The 27,770-nt window shown below is 37.0% G+C and overlaps 1 protein-coding gene across 2 annotated transcripts in view; it reads right to left on the minus strand.

Annotated features, from left to right (window-relative positions):
* Nucleotides 1–27,770, minus strand: part of LOC136288481 (DNA excision repair protein ERCC-6-like 2) — a 55,382-nt gene that overhangs the window by 22,455 nt on the left and 5,157 nt on the right. For both annotated transcript variants that reach the window (XM_066181695.1, XM_066181696.1), the window contains exons 3-13: nucleotides 26,244–26,363; nucleotides 24,620–24,813; nucleotides 21,916–22,077; nucleotides 20,551–20,758; nucleotides 19,005–19,145; nucleotides 17,369–17,482; nucleotides 15,857–15,976; nucleotides 9,224–9,295; nucleotides 7,894–8,039; nucleotides 2,522–2,617; nucleotides 1,071–1,170 (exon numbers count right to left, since the gene is read on the minus strand). In XM_066181695.1, coding sequence (XP_066037792.1) covers nucleotides 1,071–1,170; nucleotides 2,522–2,617; nucleotides 7,894–8,039; nucleotides 9,224–9,295; nucleotides 15,857–15,976; nucleotides 17,369–17,482; nucleotides 19,005–19,145; nucleotides 20,551–20,758; nucleotides 21,916–22,077; nucleotides 24,620–24,813; nucleotides 26,244–26,363 — 1,473 coding nt within the window. The remainder of the gene's footprint in view (nucleotides 1–1,070; nucleotides 1,171–2,521; nucleotides 2,618–7,893; nucleotides 8,040–9,223; nucleotides 9,296–15,856; nucleotides 15,977–17,368; nucleotides 17,483–19,004; nucleotides 19,146–20,550; nucleotides 20,759–21,915; nucleotides 22,078–24,619; nucleotides 24,814–26,243; nucleotides 26,364–27,770) is intronic.

Genomic DNA, 27,770 nt, shown 5'->3' on the forward strand with positions numbered 1-27,770 from the left:
TACTATTCTGCAGCCTGCTCTTTGCTGATCATGTTTGAGTTTGCTTATTTTTTGTTTCAATTCTTATCCTCACCAGGAAACAATGCCTAGGCTATGTGTTCCTCAAACCCAACACTCTTCTTTCCCTGTTCTTAAATACTTAAGCCTGTGGTTTAGGAATGATATTCCCCAATTTAGATATTCCCCCTCCCCCTGCAGCAGGCTGAACAGGAAAATTGGAGGTTCAGGGTGAAGATCAGGGGTTGTGAGAAGAACAATTTACCAGAAACAACAATGAAGTAAGAACCAAACAGTAACAGCAGCACTATGAATCACAGAGTGTACAACAGAGGTGAATGATACCTAGACAATTGCTCACCACTTGGAAACCCCCAATAACACCCAACCTCTCCCTCCATCACAGTACACAATCCAGGAGATCACTTCTCCCATTCTCGAAAAATGACGGGAGTTGGTATGGAATAACTTCTAGGCCCTGGCCACGCCCCCTTCTGGCTGCTGCAAAAATCAGCCCTGTCATGGCTGCAACAAGAACAAAGCTTATCAGCGCAAGTCAAAAAATCTAAAAAGTGCAAGTGAACCCGGCTGTGTGTTACAGCAAGCAGCATCACTTCTCATCTCCATAACAGAATCAACAATGTTCCTTCTCCTTTTACACACAAATTTATAGAACCAGGAAAGTTGCAATGCTTCTTGCTTCTCTCCTATGGCATCAGTAAGATTTCTGCTTTACCTTCTACAGACTTTCATGAGAAAAAGCTGCCTGAATCAGACTGCTGCAGATACTAACTACAACTATCACAGTTGTACTTTATAAGTCTTCAAATGAAAAGTTCCCTATTTAACCTGAATATTGCATAATTAAATAGCATAATGTTAATTGCAAAACATTGTATAATTAAACTGTCAATAGTTACAGAAAAACTTGAATACAAATATAATTCTGTTCCATTCTTTAACAATACACCATATACACAAGGTAAACTACAATTTTATGATAGGCTAGATTAGCTTTCAGTCCCTGAAACTGCTAGGAAGAGCCCCCCATTTAAACAGTTTGTGAGCTTTACCTGTTTATAAACTTGTCTCAGGTACATCATCTCTTCCACAGTCCCCAAGGATATCAATCTAAACACTTTAACAGCTCTGTGTTGGCCAATTCTATAAGCTCTGCAAGGACATGGCACATTAAAAACATTTTAGGAAATGAGATCTCTTAGGGCTAGTAATAAACAATAAATAAACTGAATATATAAAGCATTTTAATAAAACAGAACTATTCTAAGTCATACATATGTTGATTGGGTTGTCTTCCTTACTTTTCTGAATTTTCCTCAGTAAATAATTTCCTTTTCCTTTACTATGTTATATTCCTCCCCAGGCATATTCAGTTTAAAAAGCTTTCTCCTCATGTTGTATCACAAGAACTGCCTCCCACTACTTGAGAAAACACATTCACTCTGTTTATCTCAGGTTTGTTTGTTTGATTTTTTCTGTCTGTGTCTCCACCTATTTTTCCTCCAAGCACTCTTCTATTTCCATTATACAGGAATTAACTCCTGGAGCAGTCTGTTGTTCCTTTACATATCACTTTACAAGACACAACATAATAAAAACAGCAAATGAACTGGCAGTGTTCTCTTCATATGGTAAATTCTGAGATTTATAATAGACTATATTCCACAAAATTCACAGGAGGCTAAACCAATTCATAGTAATCTTACAGAGTGATCTTACGAAGACAGTCCCCAACACATGTTTCTGATTTCCCTAGAAGAGGTGCTCATAAACACATCCTAGGAAACAGAAAGACCTCTAAAATAGAATTACTTAATTGCATGAGATCAGAGAAACAAGTGTACTTCTGCATGAAAATACAGAAATCAACTGAATTTTTAATATTCTTTTACATGTTTTTAATATTCTTTATAGGTTTTTAATATTCTTTACTTCAGTTACTAAAAGGTCAGCCTTGGATTCCTAGGGAAATACCCTACAGTCAAAAAACATTGTAACAAAAATCTGTATTACTGGAAATACTCCAACACCATAATATCAGAGATAGATGTGACTGCTAAAAAGACATTAATCTTCACAATGGCGAAGCAGAAGAGAACATAAAGCACCCCTGTCTTTTAGGGTTTTGGAATTCAAAACATCATTTGAACTAGGGTCAACTAAAATGTATTCTTCATGAAAAACACAAGAAATATGTCATTTACATACACATAATCTAGAGATCACAAAAAGTTATAGCAACCACAAGGAATTTTTTGTTGAGTTTTTGTTTGGCCCAATGCTGCCAAAAAGAAATAAAGCAAAAAGAGTTGTAGAATTTAGGATTAAAAATAATCACATCAAAGCTACAAACTAATTTAGTTGGATTTTTCCTATTTTCTTGTGGATGAAACAGACGATGTAAAAAATTTCTTACTTGAGGAAAAGTTTAAGTTGGACAATCAGGTTACAGAATGAAAGGAAGACTACAACATGGATCAAGTTCTGTATTTTGGAAGTGTACCTGTCAATCGCTTGAAGATCATTTGCTGGATTCCATGTAGGATCAAACAGTATAACAACATTGGCACCAACAAAATTAAGACCTAGTCCACCAGCCCTGAAAACATAAAAATGAAAAACCAGACCTATATGACAGTAAGAAAAAAACTGCAACTAGATTGTTCTGTATTAGGTCCATATTTGCCTACCCTTCCTCAACTTAAAAAAAAGAACACACTTAAAGATACTGAAAATAGTGCAGTACAGCTTTGTGTTATTGTTGTACTAAAATAACCACCAAGTACTCAAAAACCTCTGCCATAAAATGCAGTTTTCTCATGTAAATCTCAAGATTGTTACAGACTGTATGAATAGTTGAGGCATAAGCAACTGCTATCAACGCTACTTAGTAAAAATCGCTGTTGCTACTACATTCCCATTAAGTCTTACAGAGGACAACCCCCAAATACTATAACGAAATTCATAACCAGTTTTATGCCAGTTAACATCATAGAAGCAGGAAAATTACAAGTGAAATTTTACTTCCTCTGATCCCAGTACACAGTTTTTGACAATAATGATATGCAGCTTCCACTAAACTGGTCATGATCTCAGGTAAGTTATACCTGTAAGTATTAACAACTAACACAAATGTTATTTGCACAGCAAGTTTCTCTGCTATTAAAAACACAGTTGGCCACACAGCTGCATTTGAGCAACATTCATAGCAGACATTAAAAGGAAAAAAATTGTGGTCAGAAACTTGTCTGCTCTGCAGGTTAGGCACCACAGGGGTACCAGCTGCATCATCTTCTAATACTCAACAGCTGAAGAGTGTTTTCAGGTAAAATCTGCAAGCCAGAGAAGAAATTGAGCATATATCTAACCTGAGGCAGCTAACTGTTGAACCCTACAAAATGGCTCAGTCACTTGGAGTTTGGCACGTGCCAATGATCTGATAGGAGCAAAAGTGAGGAAAATACCACTTCTCATCCAGCTGCAAAGCAGGCAAATACTGAAATTTTTTTCTGACTTGCTCAACCAACTATCATACAAGAGACACCAGTTCCTACACAAGCACATGCTAAATACTATAATTAAGTAAACTATTAAAACAATTATTCACACAGGCATCACTAATTCCAAGTGCATTGTTTCTCTGAAAGAGGTACTGCAAAATTGAAAAAGTCAATCCCATTTAATTTTTCAAGCACCTGGTTTAACAGACTACTTTAAATTTTGCTTGTTTGAAGCAGACAAGAAAGGTTAAGTTTTCAGGTACAGGAGTGAATGGACACAGAAAAAACTTACAGAGCCCTACCACTTTTTGGTTTTCATGGAATACACGTCAACATAAATGTAGTTGTGGCCTTCTCCTTCTAAGTATGGTGTAGCTTTGGGTTAGTTATATCCAGAAAGGGAGGGAATATGGAAACCTAACAATATTAAAGGATGTTTCCAGAGGATTTGCATTCTCATACTGTGAAATACTGAATAACAATGTTTGGGTTGGGTTTTTCTTTCAGAATACATTATGGTATTTTTGAAATTTACTGTGTTTCAGCCTCTCATCTTTCCAAACCAGCTCTGCAGTTGGACTGAAACATAAGTCAAGATGTAAAACCAACTGTAAAACCAAAAATTAACAAAACAGGATACCTAGCTTTATAATAATTTAACCTTACAATGTTTTTAGGTATGACCCAAAAATTCAGGTAATCCAAAACAGAAAAGAATGGCTCCTATATCCTTCACAGACAGAACAAATGCAGTAGTTTATGCATTGTAAGCCATGTCTTCCATTTTACCTTTCGTTGTAACTAGCTGCTAGTCATTACTGCAATTTGGTCCAGGCAAATTACTATGATATGGTTTAAATAAAGAGTTCTGTTAAAAAGAAAAGTTTTCAGAAAATCATCTTACTTAAAACTGCACAACTTAACACCTCTAAAGATACAGAACAATACTGCATTAGGAAAGGTTCTATGAAAGCTTTGATTATGTAATTCTGTTTACCAAGCTAGGTTTTCTATAATTTCTGTGTTCTCTGTTTCAGAGAGATTTTGTGGCTGAAAGTTCTTTGAATGGTATCATACGCACACATAAAAGTTGTTCAAAACACTGCTCTGAAAGAATTAAAGCTAAATGGATCCTTGTAAAAGTAAAAAGTACGAACAGCAGTTCACTAATGGACAGTAATGGAAGTGGATATGTAACCTTTCTGTCCTGGGTTGAAGTATATTCTATCACCATCTTCATGAACTGTTGAAACCAGGTGAGGCAGTGCTCCCTGCCTCCTCCACTCTGGCTTATCTTCTGTTAATGAGCCCATCAGCACCTTGCCACATGACACACAGATAACTCCCTCCTGGACTATCTCCTGTTAATGGGCCCATCAGGCCTTATCACATGACTCACCATCCCACTGTGAGATGCTCCGCCCAGAGGGAGGAACCAAGCATTCCAGCCTGGATATAAGCTGAGACTCTGAACACCAGGGGGGCGCTTACCCACTGGATTCCCAGAGGACCCGAGCTACCAGACCTTTCTACAGGATCACTGCTTCAGGAAGACCACCTCATCTGGACTGCTTCCATCACTACGCTCAGGTTGTATTCTGACTCTGTCAGTGGTCTTTTGTGTTATTGCATCTATTCTAGTTTACTTTCTTTCCTTTTTTTTTTCTATTAAATTGTATCTCTGACTTGGAGCCTCTCATTTGTTTTGCCTTCAAACTACTACACTTTCATGATAAAAATTACCTACAAATTTCTCTATACACTTCTCTATACACTTTCTCTTTAAAAGGAAAACTGAGAAGCAGAAATGGATTTTCTTTAACAATTAATTCTGACAGAATTAATCTAGAGAAACACTAGCACAGAAAAATCCAGAAACAGTGATTTAAAGGCAGGCATACTTGCTGCTTTTATTTATTCCAGAACACTAAGACAGAACTGAACTGTGCTGACTTTGGTCCTGCACATATACAGTTCCCCTTCCTCTGTCTAAGCAGCATCACTGGAATTGAAAGCTTTGACATTCTCCCATCAATTTACACCAATTCCAGCAATTATTTTCATGTTTCTAAGCATACCTAAAAATCTTCTTCTCTTCTTCTAAGTAATCACAAGTATTCTTGTGATTCTTCATGAGGCTTAGAAGTTCCAACAGATGTATACTATTTTTCCCTAGTGCTCAACCTGAAATTCATGATCTAATGGTTTGATGAAATGTACAAGCTCCGAAGAAATCAATTATATTTTCTCTCAACGCCTGTAAAATACATTTATCCATAAACTGTATTAGTCACAGCTGTCAATAAAAGCATTAGGGATAGTCATAGGTCTATGCTTGGTCAATTAACTTAACCAACATTAACTGCAAGATGTGAGGTCAAATCTACAGATAAAGAAACTTTTATTTTTTATTCTTTAATCATGGTTTTTTTTGAGAAAGGTCCCATTTCTCAAAAAACTTCATCAATCAATTAACACCAGGATTTTCAAAGCTCTATGGGACATTGCAAGTTTAACAGATGATGAAATTATCATCACTGCTGCACTGTAATTCTCTGATTGGTGCTTTATGTTTTATAAGTTGCATGTTAACTGTGTCAGTAAATACAATGACAGTCTCAAGATCACTGTGCAGAGAATTCATCCTTTGCAGAATGCATTTACAGATCCAAAAGACTGTGCAAGTATTTTCAGTGAAAATCAACATTTGGCTCTCTGAGCAATGAGTCCTTCAGAACATGCAAGTAAACTACACAGAACAGTCAGCCAGAAGCTTTGCAAAAAAGTACAGACAGAAGAGTATGAACCAATTGTACAAATGTACCCTGTACTGAAAAGAAAAGAGATTTTATTTATATATATATATATATATATATATACACACACACTGAAATCTGAGTGAGAGGAGAGATTATTCTCTAGAACAGTAGAACTAGGATATATCACTCTCTAATTTCCAAAGGATTACAAATGTAAAGATGCTTTCATTACCGTGTATCAAGGAAAAAAGATCACTTCCTGTTATCTGTAATAAACTAGACAAACAATTGCACCCTCCGCTTTGCTTACAACATACTAGTTACACTGACTGTAATTCCATTACGGCTTGTTCCTTTCACTTGTTTTGTAAGATAAGTAAAACTAGAAACAACAGAATCAAGACACTTCTCCAGCAACCATCAGCAGGCAGAGAAGGCTCACTAGTCTTATACACAAGCTCTCAAAACAGAGAGGAGAGAGCCCGTCTCTGTTTAGTTGACCTTCATTTTTATTTTGACATAAATTAATGAAAGTGAACTAATAGAGCTATGATTATAGTACTGACTGAAACAAAAATTAGTCCTTCCTAATGGTAGAGATTCTGAAATTTCTCTCTGTCTTCAAGGACAAGGGGTATGGACTCATAAAGGTCTTAGAGAAGCTGATGGCCAGATTCCACAGCTGACAGAGATTACAAGCCATAAGCACCAGAGTATTTGAAGACTGTTCTGACATCCACCTGCAACAGCCTTAAAAGATGACATCTGACTTCTAGTTAAATAGTAGTAGTGTGGATCCCCCTAACTCCAACATATACATTTCCAGTAAATAAGAACTACAGTGACTATATATTCAACAATACTTCATGAAGTCTCACTGAGTTTTCCCCTCTGGGTAGGAGGCAAAAGAAGCAAAGCTTCTCTTTGCTTCTTTTCTACCTTTGCCCAGCAGAAAACTTCAGCCAAGATGAAGCATTGAAATAACCTGAATAAAACAAATAAATAGTCATTGTAGTAGTAATAACTTCAGTTGAACATAATAATCTATTTCAAAATAATTGATTACCCGTCATAAATTGATAAGCAAATCTGATAGGTAAATACATATTTAAAAGACAATCAAAGATCTTCTTCTTTCTTCTTTTGAAATATTTTAAATAGTCATGCTAGCTAATTAACATGATTAATAGTGAGAGAATTTTTCAGTCCAATATGGCACTTCATGTTCTCACTCACTTGCTAGTTCTACTAGTATAACACAAGAAACTCAGTCTGCCTACAATAAAATTAAAAGCCTTCTGTAGATAATGACATAATTATAATGTTTTAATAATAGTGTTTAAAACTGTTTCCTCAATCCTACAACAACCAGAAATTTAAAACTAGGATCCAGAAGACACACTTCTTTCTGATCTTAGAAATCCTCATGAAGCAGGAAGGGGCGAGGGAGAAGGTGTCCATTTATTTTAAGAAGCTTCAGACCAAAGCAGTAAGTCTATACTTCCACTTTCTCAAAAAGTAATGCCTCACAAGCTCAGCAAGAAAAATGCAGAGTAACTGATTTACTAAACACTAGACAGATATATTGAAGCAAACTACAAGTTAAATTTTCTTACATTGTAGATACAAGACATATGTTAATTTCCTGAATGTTGTTGAACTCTCTTACAATTCTGATCCTATCTTCTGGTTTTGTATTTCCATCAAGTCTTCGGTAATCTAGCCCAGATGCCATGCAGTACTGTTCCAGCACATCTAGCAACTGAGTGTAAAAATGAAGAAAAAAGGAAAAGAAAAAGTTAAGTACTTAATAGTACCTTTTTAGTTAAACATGATCACAGGGGCCATGTTTATTGAATATATTTTCAGTACACCACCCATTGCTAATGACAGCAAACCTTTGCCATTTTGGTATCAATATTCAGGATTCTCTTTGGCCATGATTCTACAGCACTCAAGGTGATTAATATTGGTCTGCTGTGGTCTGACTCCATCATCCAACCCTGGCTGCCTGTTTCATTTGAAACCGTCACTCAATCCAACCCAATCAGCAAGCAGTACATTTAAGCAGCTTCCTCCCATCTTAGCAGGCTGCAGTTACTTGAAATACAGTAAATGAGCACCACAGCCAGCAGAGTGCACAGAGTTCAGGGCCATGGAGTGAAATAAGACTGCAGTAACCAGCAGTCAGTCTGGTACTGGACACCATAAAACACAGCCTAAGACACATACGTACTTTACTACTGCATCTAAACATTAAACTTGCATTCTTTCTTAAAGCAAAAAAAATGAAGTATTTAAGACTCCTGAACTACCATTCAAATTATTATTTTTTAAAATACTTTTTTGTGCTATCATTACAAATATTTGTATTTACAAATATTTACTTACAATGATATAGAGTGCACTATATCAGAAAACACATTATTCTCCAATAAGGCAACCAAAGAGCAAGTACCTTAAAATTAAAATGTACATATATGTATTCATATACGGCTCCAATTAGACAGTTTTAAGTTCAAATCAACTAGGGTAGCAAGAATTGAAGTTTGATTGCTGACAATGATCAAAAGTCAACAGAATGAGGAAACTTAACAGCTTTCAGTGCTAACATAAAGGTTCTATGACTTGACAGTCATACTGAGCTGTGACAGTGCTCTAACTCAAGACATTCCAGCAGAACTCAGGTATCTGCATCTGAAGTAACACAACCATTTCAAAAAGCTCTAGGAAAGGCAGAAGTGTTACACTTGTTTTTGCTATTACCATTTTTATCATAAGGTAATACAATGTTTCAATATGCTTGTGGAGTACAGCACACTGTCCTCCTAATTACTCCTCACAGTAGAAGCAATAAGGAAATGTGGTTGACAAGATGTCAACTTTCAGATTCACACTTCAGAACTTACTGCTGTGCTTAATTGATAAAAATCACACAGAGCTCACCTTTGTGGAAAAGGAGAAAAGAAGAACTTTATCTTTATTTTTTCGGAAGTGATTTAAAAGCTGCTGAAGGACCTGTAAGTGAACCACAGGAGAAAAATGAAGAAATTTTTATCTAAAGGTCATCTCACACACACTTACTCATGTTTTCAACCTCCAAAGAGGCTACACTGTACTTAATTATTTGCAAAGCCAAACAGAGCCATAACAAAAATCATTACTAACATAATAAATGGGCCAAAGGTAATGGAGATGCTGGAACTTCACATTTTTCAATGATGTACATGGAAATCCTACTGTGAAAAAGTCATCAGAACACTAAGAGGAAGATTCAGAAGCTACTTGTGTCAGTCCATAGACTGCAACAAAAAGTTACTTATGTCACATGCTAGCTCAGATTCTGAGTTTCTTCATTTAAAAAACGCACACACTTATCCTGGAAACTCCAAGGTCTGTTTAAACTTTCTGTCCTACATCTGAGCTCAGAGCTTCTTGGAACCTGTCTTCTTAAAATAATCAGTGAGATGTATGCCCCTCCCTGCTCCCACTCTCATCTGTTACTCTGTTTACAGTAGGATCCAGCTTCCCAGACTCTGCACAGACCTAGAAATGCCAATAATTGGCCCACACACAACGTTCTTGTGCTGGGGAAGCAAATAATCCACAACATTGTGTATAATAGTGATACTGTTATTTTCAAAAGAAGCATGTCCACATCTGGCAATGGCAGCTCCAGAGTACAGTGCAGAAGCCATACAAAATGGGAAAAGAGGAATTTTCTGTACCATGACTGTAGCTTTTTCCCACTGGGCAATAAATATTTTTGAAATTGTATTTGTTCACTGAAAAATAGATAAACTGTTAATCAAGAGTCATTTCACTACAAGCCTAACAAATCTTTGACAATCAAATAATGATGAATGTTTGTATTAACGTTACAATTCTGGACAACATCGAGAACATAAAATGGTAATTATATGTCACTTATGATCTCCTTAGTAAATGTTAGCCAGCTTGTTACAAGTGAAAACCAGGTATAAATCACAGAATTTTTGGCCTTGTTTCATTGTACATGAACGTATAAACTAGGATTTATTTTACTGGGGAAAAAAATACACACATGTAATTTAACAAGAGCTATACTACTTACATTTGCATTTATTTAGCCACATTAAGAAAAGAAACAAAAGTGACATTCTTTTAAACTAGAAGGAATTCGTTCTGTGTTATTATTGTTATTATTAAAGTACAGGTCAAATAGTGAATTTCCTATAGAAGAATACAAAAATAAATCCACACAATTCACTTAAATAAAATGGATCAATTTCATTCCCATTGGGAATTTAGGTATTCTGGAGTAAGAAATAACTCGAACACGGAAAAGTAATGAATACTTCTGCACCAAAGAGAGGCAAATTCTACATTTGCACACCACAATATTATCCTGTATGTTCTAAGTCCGAAACAGAAATACTTGACCATACTCAAGCAGAAGTCACATGTTCTTTGTGAGAGTCCACATAGATTTAAACATACATTACCCCATTGCTACACATTATGAGTCGTCTGTATGTGCTGAAATTTTACCTCTTGCTTTTGAAAGTTTTTTTCTATAGAGATGTTCAAGTTAGCCTACAGTATTTTTTAAGCCTTCAAAGACAGGCCTGCCTTGGTCAGGGTTATGTTTAATGCTAGAGGTTACAATTTCTTGCCAAGTGCTCCAATAGACTTCCATTTTCCTACTGAATGATGATATCTCCAAGCAAAAATAATTAAATCAATACAACAGTTATTCCTAAGAGATTTGTATTAAAAACAGTATTCCAAAATCCCACAAATAGATGTGTGTGGGAATGTATGCAGTTAAAAAAATATTTCAAATGCCCAGACATTTAATAACCCTTTACTCTTAGAAAACTTATAGAGTCTCTCTGACACACAATGTTAACAAAACTGTAGAAATAATCAAACACAGTAGTCTGAGAATTACTGCAGGATTGTAAAGCTATTCTCACTTGTCTTCTTTTCCAAGCAGTCCCCAATACTTCTGTGCGGACAATCTGAAATCATTGCATTTCAAAAGCAATGAACTGCTCGTCCTTACACTTTGCAAATCCCCACTATTTTATATCACGACAGAAAGACAGTGGTTTCCAAACAAAGCAGGGCACTCCTTTCACTCAGTTCTCATATACTCAACCACTTCTATTTAAAAACCTAAGCATGAAATACACCTAATAATAAAATGCATCAGCAAAGCTTGCAAACCGTATGTTACACAGTATGGGTGAAAAGGAGGGGATAATTTCACAAAAAAAGGCTGAAGCTTTCAATCACTGTGTATTACCCACCTCCCACTGTAACACAGATACAGTGTCCTCGTTATACCATATTAGGTACACCATCAATGATTATACATGTACATTTGGATTGTAGGGACTGTTTTTTCCAGGCTCTTGTAATCCAAAATTCAGAACAGAAAACCTGGAGTCGCATGTTGTTAATGCTACAGCTCGCAAAACAGAGAGATGACTGCAGCCACAGAAACAGGTAGGACACAAATACCAGGTACAGGCCACTCTTTAACCCTTGTGTACAAGCAAATCTAGTTTTACTGGTCAAAGTAATTAATCTCCAATAACAGAATGTTTCCCTGTGTTTTAACTCTGGTTGGTTGGAGAACAGATACACTAAGCAGATGGAATCCTTTGAACTTGGCAAAACAGTTACAGCTGCTTAGCTAATAAACTTCATTAAAAAAAAATCACAGCCTTTCCCCCTTCCCTGAATAAATTTTTAAAAAATACCATGAACTATTACTTTGCAACTAAGATTATCTACAAAAGAATAATCACCTGTACCAAAATTTCTATGTAGTCTGTACTAAATTTTAAGCTAAAAGATAAAGTAATACTTATTCAGTCTACACTACCAGATTAGTTACAGAAGAATTTCACTTAGTTTCTAGAATTTATTTATGAAACAGGAAATGCAAAGTAGTACAGTGCAACAAGTTTATTAAAAACATTTTACTTACATCAGTTGTCTCAGTTATTTCCAAATAAACACATTCAAAATTGATAAAGCCATTTCCAAGCTCTAGTACCAGTTGACTCTTCTGTGATTACTTTCTTATGGCAATTTGACAACTTTCTAAATGAAATACTTCCTGAATGATTTTGCTTTCGCAGCATCAAATGCAAAATCATGACAAAGAGCTTCCATTTTACAATTAAGAATAGAAAACAAAAAAGCAAGTCACCACACCAAAAAGGGATGAACCAGCAGTTTTTGGCATCACGAAGTTAAAATAAATGGACTCAAAATGGACCCAGCTTATTTTCAATGATAGGTATATAATCCATTATCCTCCTCTCAAGCACAAAGATGACCGAATCATGCAACACTTTGGGTTAAAGATCATTTCATTTCAAACCACGCCACCATGGGCAGGGATGCCACCTACTAGATTCAAAGTCCCATCCTAACTGGCCTTGAACACTTCCACGGATGAGACATCCACAGCTTCTACAGGGAACCTGCTCCAGTGCCTCACTACTCTCACAGTGAAGACTTTCTTCCTGTTATCCAATGTAAACTTATTCTCGTTCACTTTGAAGCCATTATCTATTCCTTGTCCCATCACTGTAAAAAACCCCCTCCAGATTTCTTTAGATTTCCTTCATCAGTGAAAGGTGCCAGTAAGATTACCCAAGAGCCTTCTCCTCTCTATACTCAAGAACCTCAACTTCCTCAGCCTTTCCTCATAGAGGAGGTGTTCCACCCATCTAATAATCTTCATGGCTCCCCTCTGAACTTGGGAACAACCCCTTGGCCATACCTGTACCACTACAGGCACTGCCCCCTCAGAGCTACTGCAGAAAATTAACTCTGGCCAGAGTCAGGACAGCATCCTACCACAACCTCATTTCAGGTAGTTGTACAGAGTAATAAGGAGCATCAGGGGAGACCTTTTCTCCAGGCTTCACCCCTCTCTGGACATGCTCCAGCAGCATCTCAGCTGTCTTCTTGCCAAGAGGGGCCCAGAATTGGATACAGCACTCAAGGTGTAGCCTCACTGACGCCAAGCACAGGGGAAGAATCACTTCCCCGATATCGCTAGACACAAAATTTCTACTACAAGAAATAATTCTTCATGGCCACCTGGGCAAACTGCTGGCTCATGCCCAGATATTGCTGACCAGCACCACCATATTGCTTCTCGTCTGGCAGCTTTCCAGCCGGTCTGCTCCAGCCTATAGTACTGCAGGGGGTTGTTGTGGCCAAACGCAAGACCTAGCATTTGGTCTTGTTGAACCTCATATCATTGATCTCAGCCCACTGATCCCTCTGCAGGGCCTTCCCAACCTCCAGCAGACCAACAATCCTACCCATCTTAAGTGTACAAACCTACTGAGAGTGCACTTGATACCCTCATCCAGATCATCAGGAAAGATATTAAACAGGACTGACCTCAACACTGAACCCTGGGAGACACAACTGGTTGACTGGATGTCAGCTGGATGTGGCACCATCCATAACCACTCTCTGGGCTCAGATACTCAGCCAGTTTTTAATCTGGCAAAGGGTGCACATGCACAAGCCACGGGATGCCAGCTTTTCCAGGTGAATGCCATGGAAAAGTTAAATAAATATATATATATATATATGTATGTATGTATGTATGTATGTATGTATGTATGTATGTATATATATATATACATATATATAAATATATATAAATAAGTAAAATAAAATAATAACAAGAATGTAAAATAGTAACATGAATGATGTCATGGTAAAATTATGAGTAACAAAATTGCTTCATGACCAATTCTTCAGCTCCTGAAGATGATGCATTTGGTTTTTAAAGCTATGTATTAAAAACTTGAGGGTAGCTAATTTAACAACTAATCTCACCTTCTCTAAATAATTAAGTGTACACAATGAAGTTAATATGCAGGTGTCTTGGGTTTTGTAACCAAAAAATGTTTACTCTATTCCATCTGTGGAAACCCAGCTGGGGAGATATTTTTTCTTTATCTGCTGTAACTCCAGGAGGGAGGGGGTGACTGCCTTTCTGATAACAAGCCAGCTGTTAAAACAGGGTGGGGGATTGTTTCTTATCTCTGTTCACCCTCCCATTACCCCCATGGGGATATCTTCTGCTAACGAGCCATTAAAGCTCACCAATGACATGACACATTACATCATCCCATTGTGAGATGCTCCACCCAGGGAGGAGAAGCCAAACCATTTCCACCTAGATAAAAAGGAGCTACAGGTGTCATCAGATATCCAGTGTTCCCACGGGACTCCCAAAGGAAGACTGGACCCATCTCTGGACTCCTTTTCTCTACAGGACCATCTCTACATCCAACAAGACCACATCTGCCACTCCAGGAGGGCTTACTTTTGGACTGATTCCAACACCTTGACCAACAGGGTGTCAGGTTGTATTCTGACTCTGTCAGTGGTCTTTTATATTATTGCCTTTTTTTTATTTTACGTCTCTTTTTCTCTTCCTATTAAATTGTATTTCTGACTTGGAGCATCTCACTGGTTTTGCTTTCAAACCACTACAGTAGGCATTTCACAAATATGTATTAACAGTAAAGAAAGATGTTGCTTACAAGGTAACAAGTAAGTGGTAACAGCCATTCCTATTACAGCAACATAGTCCTCTCACTGCCACCAATCCCAAGAAGAAAATCTTAGTATTCAGTTATGGAGAGCCAAAATTCTGCATAGCTTCTAACCCCCCTCCAGTTACTCTCAGCTCCAGAGCACTACTAAAACTAGTATGGTTTTCTTTATAATTAGCTATATTAGACATACTTTTCATCTACATTAAACATCATCATCATTTACATTATATATCATCATGTCATCTTTTGTTCCTCTTTGAAACCAGACAAAGACAGTTTCTGAGATGAGGAGTTTTGCAAATTCATACTAGACACATTTATTTTGGTCATGGGTAGCACAACTACTAATATTTCATTTAATGTCCAAAGAGCTAAAGGAGTCAGTATGCACTCAGTACACCTTCACCAGTTCCATTCTATTAATGATTGTGTAGGTCCTACTTAAATTTATCCTTTGACATTCTATGCAGTCTGGAGGGTCCCAGCCTACTTGGCTGCTCCTGAAACACCATTATTAACCACCATTGTGGCCCTTCTCTGAACCATCCTCTGAACCTTTTCAAAGTCTAACAAACACTTTTTGAGAGGAGAGATTGGAACTACACACAGAATGGAAGTTGTGCCCATTAAGCCCATGATGATTTTGTTTTGCTTCATTTTTTTTGCCAAATACTTCCAACTGTCACTGGAATCCATGGTTTCAATGAACAATAGTTCTGTTGACTATAAGGGTAATTTCCATGCTCACCATCAAACATGTGAAGCTAAAATCACAGAAAATTTAAGCATCACAGATTACTCTTATCCAGTCTTTGCCCAGAAAAATACTGATCCATGACAGAAGATCCCCTCTGCTGTATGATCAACCATAAACAGAATAATTAAAACTCACCAAACAATTAGGTGTATATGTTCTTATATCCATATCATATAAGCCAAATCTATTACTATTAATAACACTTATTTTTCTTCTAAGGAATGGGTTTACCTTCATTTTTCCACTATATTTTGGATCTGAAATTGTTTCAAAGGCTGCATCCTTGCTTAACTGCACAAAATCTGGAAAACTGGAAAATACCTGGCTGCAAACTCGTTTGATATGCGCTTCCTGGAAGAAAAGCAGAAAGATTGAATAGGTCTTAAAATCAGAGCTATATTAAGGCATGTAAGAAGTTAAACAGGCTGAAACATGATTTGTCAAAGTACCTCAAGCAGAGCTATGCGGTTTTCAATTTAGTTTACTACAAAACTGCCTGATAAAAAACTGATAAAACATATCCTTTGTTTTGCTTTATTTCATTTAAAAACAAAAGATATTCTTAATGTGAACTCATGAATCATATTCAAAATTTCTTCTGCTGGCCAGAATTGTCAGTTTCAAAAAATTCTGTTGCCCTGAGGTTTGTATTACCCAACAGTTGTGCACCAACATTTCTCTTGACCCTCTGGCATAACAAGCCAGGATGGGAATTACATATTGTTCCATAACAAAAACTGTACAGGAAAAGTACTTAAGCTGTTCAAAAGCCACATAAAGCTCCACTGCTAAATTTAGCTCTGAACTTAAACACGACCTCACACTTTAAGTCCGCTTTTCCAGAGAGAAAGAAAAGATCACATCTCTTGCCTAAGAAGAACGCATGCAAGGGCCTTCAATACTCAAGGTAAAAAACACTACCATATATTAGTTTATTTAGTAGATGTTGGCAAAAATAATAATTATGCATCATGCAGAAGACTGTAAGTCACAAAATATTTGTATTCTGTTATTTCAGAGGTTATTTAAATATCAAATGTTATTACAAGAATAACTACACACGCAATACACAAAAAAGCCCAATGAAAACATCAGGGTATATGCTGTATGCAAAACTGCTCCAATGAAACAAACTTGCAGAATTAGCTAGGACATTCTGATTTCTCTTCCTTGATAGAGTCTAAGAGAAAGTAGTAACATCCCTAATTCCCCTTCTGCATTCCTGAGTCTTAAGGCTCACAAACAAACATTTCTAAAACTGTCGTTTGTTGGTCTTGTTGCTTGCCATAGCAGTAAGATAAGCTGATACTGACCTTTCATTGAGTAATTTCTTCTAAAACATGTTTCACATTATTTAAACAAACTCAGCTCTTAACTATAAAGTACTAGAGAAAAAAAATTCTAATTATCTGTTATTTGTTTATTTGCACAAAGTCATGCCTCTTATAGGCATTCTTCATAAATGTGACAAAAACGGCATTATTAGAAATCATTAAAAATTACTCTCCCTCCTAATGTCTTCAATGTTTTATAACCCTTACTTTCAGATATGAATCAACTAAATGAACATGTTGTTTTGTATTACATCTTTATAAAGTATGCATTCTGTATGACTGAATGGAAAAGAAATTTCACAAAATATCCTAACTGCAGTTAGTTAAGACTTATAAAGGAGGCCAGTAGCAAGTTTCATTCAATAGTTTTCACCCCATTCATTTTCCCAAGTCCATTTTTAGAACTAACCTGCAGCTTGCTAGTGTTGTCTGTCTGCAGCAGTGCAGCATGATTTGCAACCTTCTGTAGGATCATTAAGTAACTGAAGCGCAATGACTTAATTGTTTCACCATGTGCATTTACCTACAAAAGAAAACCCAGTTTATGCAAAGAAATACTACTGAAAAGAAGTAATAATCTCAAATAAATGCTGTTCTTATCAGGTTTAACGCATTAACAATTCCTAGTACTGTAACTGATCCCCAAGAGAAGAATACTGCATTTGTGATAAAAATAAACCAAGTTTTGTTTTACCTGCAGCTTTGTGACCCTGTTAATAGAAACAGCTCAATAAGAAAAAAACCTAGAGCTATCTTCATTGCTTGCTAAACATTTCAGATAGTAACTTCCACAGACATCACATGGAGATAACCAAAAACTCTTCAGTAAACAAGAAGATGGTAACTTTATAACTAACTAAATCAAGCAAGAGCAGTCAGAATGACCTCTTACCTTTCAACTGCTAACTTTACTTTTCTCTCCAGCAAAAGCCTATAAAGCTTTACAAACACCTCAAATAGCATAATTCAAGCTTCAGACATTATACAGCGTAACTAGCAGCAGCCTCATCAGCTATCTTCCTAGTTGTGGCTGGCTGGCTTGAGCAATATTTATTTACCTTTGCCTTCTCAAATTACTAAATTTCACAGTTAACTTTGGAATAAGACAGTCCATAAGAGCACTCAACTATCTGCAGGTCTGCCTAGTACCCTTCTGTGAATCAAATTCACCAACACTTATATTTTTCTTCAAAACATCACTAGAAACAAAAGCCTTCAAAGAGGACTATCCATGGAATATTAAACAAAACTGCTAAGGGGATTGCTCATAAAGAAAGATGCAGGAGACTGAAAAAGCTACATCATTTGGAAAAAAACCCCTAAACACTACATTAGAATCAGAGCAGGCCAGAGATATAAAAGGGAGAAACAAGCATGTGACATACGCTCCTGAATGTTTAAAATATGTGCTTAATCTGAGCCTACTGAGTGAGGTAGGCAAAGCAAATACAAAGCTAGACTAATCAAGTCCAGCTTCTTTTAAGAAGTCCAGAAAAGACTGAAGAATTTTGCAAAGCCGTTACTCATGGACAAAGTTCAGCTTCTGTTCTGTGGTTGCTGTTACAGTTCTCCCCTCACGAAGCAAGGCAAAGTCAGTGTTCAATGGCACAGAAAGGCACAACTGCAGTTAGAACACAAGGAACTGCCGAGGCAACTGGCTGAGTTCAGGGTGCCTCCCATTTGCAGCTCCTGCACAAGCCACCTGAGGCACCTGGGAGCAGCATGCCTGACAGATACTGAACATCTCAATGCAGCACCCTTGCCAATATCAACTAGATCACAGGTGCATTTATGAATACAAAAGATGCAGAATTTACTGCACAGATAACAATCACCTGCTCGGGGCATAAAAGCAGCTTTGCAGTAACCCCAAAGTGTCTAACTCCATCATGCTGGTGATGCAGCTCCCCATGTTTCTAGCTGGAATTTCCCAAATAGATGGGCTACAACTAGGCAAAGAGTTCAATCAGCTTTTCATCGGCAGAGAGTCTCTGGAGAAATTCAGAAGACTATGCTTGAAAATCCAAACAGTGCCAAGTTCTTACTTTATAACAACAGTTCTTCCTTTTCCGGCCGCTATTGCAGCTACAGGGCTCTCCTGCTCTTAAGACCAAGGTAACATCATCTGTGTCTAGCACAGCCTGGTACACTGCTTTCTGGAACTCGGTTAGGGAACAAAACACCATCTGCCGAAGAGAAAACACAAGAAACACTACCATGTGCAGCATACAATGAAAGGCAAAAAACCACTGAATCGAAAAACACAAGCCACAGACCACTGAAAATACACTAGAAATAAATACTGCACCTGCTCAAATATTACAGGAAGTTATTCTACCACCAAATGAAAAAAAAACCCCGTGGATCTGGACATCAAAAGAGCACGGAACTGTAGCCAAAATACTTGCATACTTATTTTATTCCACCCTAGAATTCTACAAAGAATATCAGTATCACTCTACAAGAACCTCCTGTTATTTTGCTCAAAACCTTTAAATATGGCTTTTGTTATTGAATAGGAAGAGGAAGGAAAAGTGAGAGAAGTAAATGCATAATTTTATTTCAGATTTCTCTCTGTTTTGCAAAGTGCTTAATTTGCCCTTTCTTTCCCCTTTTTAGGCATTAGCTGTTGTAGGGCACTACCACAAGCGGGACAAACAAAACAACAATGAGAAGGCAAGGATCTACACAGTGCTATGGCCAGAACTCTGATCCCTCTTCTTTAAGACCATGGGTGGCGTCTCCATGACATCTTTAGTCTTAAGCAGCAGGAGACAGAAATCCCAAGATCATTCCTTAACCTATGCTATCCACACAGTAGCAGCACCATGCTGAGCTATAATAATACAGCAGTATCTTGAACATACACTCACATTAACAAGATAATGAAAAGAATAAAACCTGCTAGATTCAGAAAAGCGACTGACTGATGTTTGTGCTAATCTTTCCTTCAGAAGACAGCCTAGATGTCATTATTATAAACTAAGGATGAAGAAAAACCCAGAAATTCTGAAAATAAAACCAGCTGCAAACTTACGTATTTGTCTACACAGAAGAAAAGATTTATCAGAAGTCTTAGCTATACAAAGTATTATCACTTCATATGATATATACAATTGCATCAGATGAACAGGACTACAGATCTATCACCGAATCAGCTTGTCTGAGATTCTTCTTTTATTTCAAGATCGAAAACAAGTGAGTTAAAAGTCTACTGTTCCACAGACAAAGTGCCAAGATACAAATTAAGAAGTTCTGCATAGAATTTCAAGAAATTTACACAAATTGCTTTGGGCTTGCAGAGATAAGGACAAAAACACACATAAAACAGACATGTAAATCACTAGTGAGAAAACTAGCTGAGCATTTTCATGCTTGATTAACTCCACTTCAATGTGCACTCATAGTAAGTATGTGAACAAAGCACACTACTTCAAGCGCACTTTTTCCAAGGCTATGGATTCTTCTTAATAAGATGAAGCAAAAACCATAAACCACAGACATGATGCAAGAAGGAAGATAAAACAAGAAAACAGAAAAGAAGAGATATATTCATTAGCATTGTATTTGAAAAAGTGAAGGCACTCTTACTCTGTCTTCCTTTTTTGGCAACTGATCACTGATAAGTGCTTTGGTACGTCTCAGAAACCAGCCAGCCATTTTTCTTGCTAGCTTCACCATAGCCTTACGACCTGTTGCTAGCTCTCTTTTAGTTGCTGTGTGCCTCTGGCCATGCTCCACTGGATCAGAAAATTTCTTCTTGAAATGTACTCTGCTACCTAAAAGTCCTGGTACAGCCCTATTAAAAAACAAAAGGGGATGAGAGATTGATTCACTGACTTAAACATACCATAATTTTCTTTTCTGGCTAACAGCAAAATATCTTAAGGTAGCAGTCACTAGAGAAACCACTAAAAATTTTAAGTACAAATAGAAACATATACTATTTTAAGACATGCCATTTTTCATCTGTTTTCTCTAATTCTCAAATGCTAAGACATACCGCTTAGAAAAAGGGTTGTAATCTCAAGAAAAAATAATGTTTAGCAGAACAACAGAAGTCACAAGTATATAGAACCTCTAAACTACAAGGCTGCTAGTGTTGAGGAGCCTAAACTGGAAGCTAAGCAGTCATGTATTCAATTATTACTGGTTTCATGAAATCAAAATATGCAGGTATTACGATTAACTAAATAAAATCTTGAGAAACCCAACAGTAAAAAGAATTTAGTAATTGTTGGCAGCAATACACATTGGAACAATTTACTTACAACATCAGCATAATTTCAATGAACCAAAAGCAACACTAAGCTTAAAATACTCCTCCAGCTATTTCTGTTCTGTATATCATTTTTAACGTATGTTTGCTTTGTTCTTCCTCTGCAAAGCATTCCCAGGAGGCTTAGATTTGTGTCTACAGTCAGTTGCCCATCTCCTTGACCATTAAAAGTTTTTCTGGAGAAGGCTGTTACTTTTCAAATATGTGCATTTTGGAAAAAAAAAGGAAAATATTATTACTTTGATCCTCCAAGTAGGTCAGAATGACCTGCACATACTGGACAGGGCAAAGGCACTATGTTGGTTAAGGCTGTATAATGATTCCCTACCTACTGGGTCAAGAACAGAAGAAAAAAAGCGTGTTCTTAGGAAAATTTAAAAAAAAAAAAAAAAAGGGAATATGGAAGGTGGAGGAAGAATAATTTTAACTACTTCCAAAATTCCCCAAAGAAGCCAGCTGGGATGAACTCCAAATGTATTATGTAACTGTAAAATATCAGAAGCTTACCTCCCCAGTAAGTTATATTCCTAAAAAAAAGCAGGTATTTTGAGGTTGAGAGTTGTGTTTTGTTGTTTTTTTATAACGCAGATGGGTCCATATCATCCAGTCCTGCCCCAACCGCACTACACAGTTAACACACAGAGGTGTTTAACCATAAAACAAAACGTTTTATTTACCAGTCCATAACACACCAAAGCTCCTTCATATTGTTTTGAAGAATGGTTCCAGTGAGACCTATTCGAACACTGCATTTTAGTGACTTCATGGTTTGAGTTATTTGAGCCTTTGGATTCTTGATTCTATGTGCTTCATCCAGTATCACAGCAGACCACTCTACACTGCAGATCAAAAAGATTTCATTAATTGACATTACTTGTCCCATCATCCCACATATATGCAAAAAACGAAGTCAGCCACACAAATAGCTGTGATTGCATGATAACACATTATTACTTTTTGATTTCCCTGGTTTTTTATATTATACTGCTCCATTTCTTTATATTATTTGTTTAGCAGCTTTCAATCTGTGGACCAATGAATCCAGCACATCTCACTAAAATTACCTCCACTCATAATTAAGATTAACAAAAAATAAGTAAGTCTCTGAAAGTAAATGAGTGAAATGCACTTAACATAGGTCTGCTTCATTTTCCCAACAAAAATTATCCACTACAACCAGTGAACTGAAAACGTTTCAGTCTGCAAGGTCTTCTGAAAACATTTCACTTCTGCATGGAGTGATACAAGAAAGTATCACTCGAATATCTATACAATACCAATATAGCAGAGGAACTTTAATATTTTGGGATTGTGATGAGAAGGAACATAGCTATAAGCAGTGACCAAAAGATATTTTGTAGCCAGTTTAAGAATAAAACTTATGAGTAGAATTATCTGTATACTGTGATAACAAAAAAAAACAAAAACAGAACAAAACAAAAAAAGTCTTCAAGTCCCTAGGAAGAGATTTACTAACTTTATGTATGTGAATATTTCAGAACACAACCATATCCAGTTTGACAAGCTGCAAAAAGCGGAAACAGACATGTTTAGAGATGTTTAGTAGAAAGCCTACCTCCTGAGCAAGCTGCATTTAGTTCACTAATGAAGGCTGATCCTGTGGCACTTTTGCTACCAACTAAATATGTTCATTCATATTCAAGTTACTACATTCCCAAAATATGCTAAAATTTGGAGTTTCTGAAAAGTCTAACAGATGTTCATATCCTAGCTCGTTCCACTTAAATCTCTCATACTGATTTACATGCATAACTGAGCATATGTATTCTTATTCCTGAAAGCTAGGTATTTAAGAGCAGCTTTTGAAGCCAATCCACCACTGTAGTGATGCAAGACATAAAGCTTCCTCTAGCATTGAGATCACAGGCCCATCCAGTCACATCCTCTGCAATTCGGTAAATCTGCATGCTGAAGAAATCTCTTTGCAGACAGTCACACATCAGATCTGCTCCACACATGCACTTATTTCCTGACCACAGTCTATTGATCAAGCATGAAGAGTTCCTCAGAAAGAACACAAATAGTTAGGGGGCTGATAACAAAACTATTTTTCCATGTGTACTTCTCCACTCTCTGTACTTCAGACCTGAGCACAGAAATGAAGATTTGATTGTTTTGATGATGGATCTCCAGACAACTAGGGTACACTCAGGCCTAGGCCTTTCCCAACACCTGAAATGCCAAGATCTGCAGATCCACTTATACCAGCTGCTGAGGGCAGGCTGCTACCACCAATCACTGACACAACTCTTACCCTACTTCTAAGACAACATAAGGGAAAAGGACCTCTAGGTTTGGATGGGAAATGTGTGGGTTTAAATCTCAAAGCTTTTAGGGCTCAATAATTTAATCAAGCTGGTGAAAAGAGCAAACAATAAGGAAAGCACTTTTTTGAACATTTGCTAAAAATTCCAGGTGATTGCTCTCCTTACACTGTACTAAGAGACAAAAATATCTTCTATGTATCTTTTAGCTGTCAACAGTTTTCAGGCAGGCAATTCCTGCATCTTTCAGAGAATATTTCATAACTGTGTTACCAGCAAAGACTGGTTTTATGGGAACTGTTCAAACAATTACTGCTACCAAGTGTCCCATTACAAAGATAGTTGTATTGAGTCTGGCTGAGATGGAGTTAATTTTCCCACAGCAGCTCTCACAGGTCTGTGGGTAGCTGGAACGGTGTTAACACACCAGGGCTTTGGCTACTGCTGAGCAGCACAAGCAGAGAATCAGCACTGTCTCTCAACATTCCCCCTACATCAGTAGACTGGGCATGGCTAAGATCCTGGGAGGGGACAAAACTTGGCCAGCTGACCCAAACCGACCAAAGGGGTAACTCATCCCATACGGTATCAGCTCAGATTTAAAAGCTAAGGACAGGAGGAGGAATGGGGCATTTGTTATTTACAGCCTTTGCCTTCCACAGCAACTGCTACGTATGTGGAAGCCCTGCTTCCTGTGAAGTGGCTCAACACTGCTAGCTGATGAGAAAAAAAAAAACACCTTTTTTTTTTTTTCCCCTCTTTGCAAGCCTATATTTTTGCTTTAGGTTTAGTAAACTATCTTATCTCAACTAAAAAGCCGGTTTTTATCTTAACTTCTCCTCCCTGTCCAGCCGGGAAGGAGACTGATAAGGATGGCTTGGTGGGCATCTGGTGTCCAGCCAAGGCTGACCCACCAAAATTGTAGGGAGTAAATTCAGTAGTACAGGATAAATCCAATAGAACAGGGATTCTTCTCTGCAGCACAGTGAGTCAATGGATTTAACAGTAAATGTATTATACAGAAAAAAGTCCTTGAAAAAAACAATGCACAATAAGTTAAAATTCACTGTGTACAAAAACATATTAAAACCATTACCTGTTAAATTCATCCAAATACAGGCGAAGTATCTCATATGTTGTAAGAGCAACTTCACATTTCCCTTGCTTGATGCGACTCATGTCATCATCTTTTTTACTGCCATGTAAGACAGAGATCCTAAAGTATCCCCAAGTGTCTAACTCATCCTTCCAGTTGTACAGCACTGAAAGAGGGGCCACTATGAGGAAAGTCTGAAAACAAATATATATTACAGTATCACTCGAAAAACTACAACATAGCAATTTCTCAATAACAGAAGTGAAGATCTTGACTGTTTTACTGCTCTGAGCAGCTTGACTGTTTAATTCTTTCATTTCAAAGGATGTATGGAAAATATCTAAAGTTAATATAAATTCAAAAATAATTAGTTTACTCTGAGTATGTATATAATACAGCAGAAAAATACTGTAATACCAAAATTAAATGCTAAAAAGCACTACTTACTCAAATTATACTATAACAACTGCAGTAAGATGTGAAACTACCATTTTGCTTTGTTACTGCATCTGTATACCACAAAATGTTCTACAAATGGAGAAAAATAAAAGTATGAAGAGGGTGAGCAGCTTCCTTAAATTCACAAGTCTAGTGTCTTGAAAACACATAGTCCTGAAAAGGTTAAAAAAATTAGGACAGCTCATACAGTTCACTTAATATCACAGGACAAAAAAATCAATGAGGTAGGAAGTGACCTTGGGACACGTTCAGTCCAACTTTCCAGTCAAAAGAGTGGCAACACTGACTTCAAACCCAGGCTTTTCCAACTGAGGTCTTCAAAACCACATAAGCATGGATGGGGCCTACAATCTCTCTGTGACCAGGTTCAACATTAAATGTCCTCAAAGTGACATTCTTCTCTTATTCTTAGCCAGAGCCATTCCTGTTTCTTTGCACATGAAGTATTCCCCTTTACTCCTTCCTCTCAGCCCGTATTTCCTGAGGAGCATTTATCCATTATTCAGAGCTACAGTCACATGACCCACTATGCCATTCAAATTCTCTAACTATTCCAGCAAAATAAAAATAACAATAGAAAATAAAAATCACATTGTTTCTATAATAGGTAAAATTAAAATGATTGACAGATTTATCTAATTCACACAGAACTTTTACATGTATCTTTTATTTGCTGTCACTGTATTTGATTACCTAGATTATCAGCCAGACTTACTTCCAACATTATGACAGCCAATCAAGAATATACAGAATGTCACAAGGCAATTAGCAATACATTTTCCAAATATATGGATTTCTCGTAATTAAATACCCTGTTATTATAGATATACATGTCTTTTTATCTAAAAATATCATACAATACTAATTTTCTGCTCACTATCATGGGCTTTTCAATGTTCTCTAGCCACAAATCTAATCCAGACATGTCCTTTTTTATTTGTGTGCACATGAACAGTAGTAATAGACTAGATAGTAACAAGAGAGAGAGGGCACTATGACAGTCTAGAAAACTGAAGGCTTCCCAAAAACTATTAGGAAAGGCATGAAATCCTACTTCAGCAGCTGAATTTTAAAAATTAATCTACATATACTCCTAGAACAAACAAACAAATGCAAGTACTGCTTTTCATCAAAATCCTTAAGCTAGTATCACTAAAAGTTGTACCTTCTTGGGGTTACGATCTGAGCCCTTCTTCATTGTCCTCAGTAAAAATTCTGGCATATTATTTTCAATATCCTCACGTGTTCCCCTTTTGTGCAACACTGCAGCCAAAAATGAAATGACCTTGAGAAAGAAAACAATTCTCAGTGACAATGTACAATAAGAAACTGAATGAATTCCACAAAAAATAAACACTTAGGACAAAATCTTGGACAGGACTTCAAAAGGTGCTTTGGTTTGGTGGGGGGAGATTTTTTTTCTGGGCGGTGTAGGCAGGGGGTGTTTGTTTGTTTTAAATAAATCTGGTTTTAAATGGGACCCCTCCCACCCTTGGATTCCCAAGAATTCCTTGAATAAATAATAAGTGCAATTAATTGCTCTATCTCACTCTTTCATTCCTTAAGTGGAAAAGTCACAAAAATACACAAGAGACAGAGTACGAAAAAGCCAGGAAAAAACAGAGATGAGGCTTGTCTTGCAACTCTCCTCCTTTTCAGGTCATTTGAATTTCAGATGAGAAAACAGAAGGTTTCAGATATCCTCTAACTATCCTCTCAACATTATTTCTGCAAGAGGAAGAGGAGGATTATCCTAGAGGTTTGTTTTTGTACAAATATGCCTTTTTCTGTATGTTCCATTCCTTCAAATTCCTGTTGTTGACATCAAAACCATTTTTTCTTTTGTGCTATATTCTCCCATCTCCCTCAAATCACTCAAGGTGATTATGAGAACATATTTATTACAATACCCCACAACAAGGACAAACATCCCAGCATAGGCTATTCCAACCTGCTCCTATCATAATCCAAAACAGGAAGAAGGCAGAGAAAGATCTGGCCAGAACACGCAAATCCACTTGGGATAAAAGGTATCCATGGACTGAGCAGCAGCAAGGACCAGATGCATCACCAGAGAGGTGCCCTTCTTTTTGAAAACTCAACAGATCCCTTTTATTCAGAGCAGCCAGCTCCCACCACTTCCTTTTAGCAGCTGCTACACAGCTGCTCATAGCAGGACAAAGGTAAAGCTACCAACTGTTGATTTCCAAAAAAAGAACTTTCTCCCTCTCAAGCTGGTGAGAAAGAGCTAGTCAGGAGAGCAGAGTGCAGAAAAACTACCGGCCTGAAGAGCAGCTAGATGTATAGAAGATAGAAGAAATCCATCATATGTGTGGCCACAAAGTGAAAGAAAGGTATGTAGAATAAAAGTAACCCAAACACTTTTATACATAGTATCTCATGAAGTGAGGTTCAGAAGAACTGCGAGTTTGTACATGTTGTTTAACTAATGATTTTACTTTTTTTTTTTTTTTAATCCTTTGAGAATTTGAATTAAATTCAACTGAACAACAAATCTCCATGTCTTTTCCACATTCTCCGTTCTTGGAAGAATTTGCATCACAAATTTCTAAGAGTAGCAAAGGCAGTGAAACAGCAAATCATTATCAGATCTTTGGCTCTTCTAGATGAAGCAAGAAGCAATCTAAACGCCTTGATAGCAAACTAGTTTACTGTAATCACACTAAGAAAC

This window comes from Chamaea fasciata, unplaced genomic scaffold (genome assembly GCF_029207755.1).
Source record: "Chamaea fasciata isolate MVZ Bird 193981 ecotype frontalis unplaced genomic scaffold, bChaFas1.0.hap1 SCAF_4, whole genome shotgun sequence".
NCBI lineage: Eukaryota > Metazoa > Chordata > Aves > Passeriformes > Sylviidae > Chamaea > Chamaea fasciata.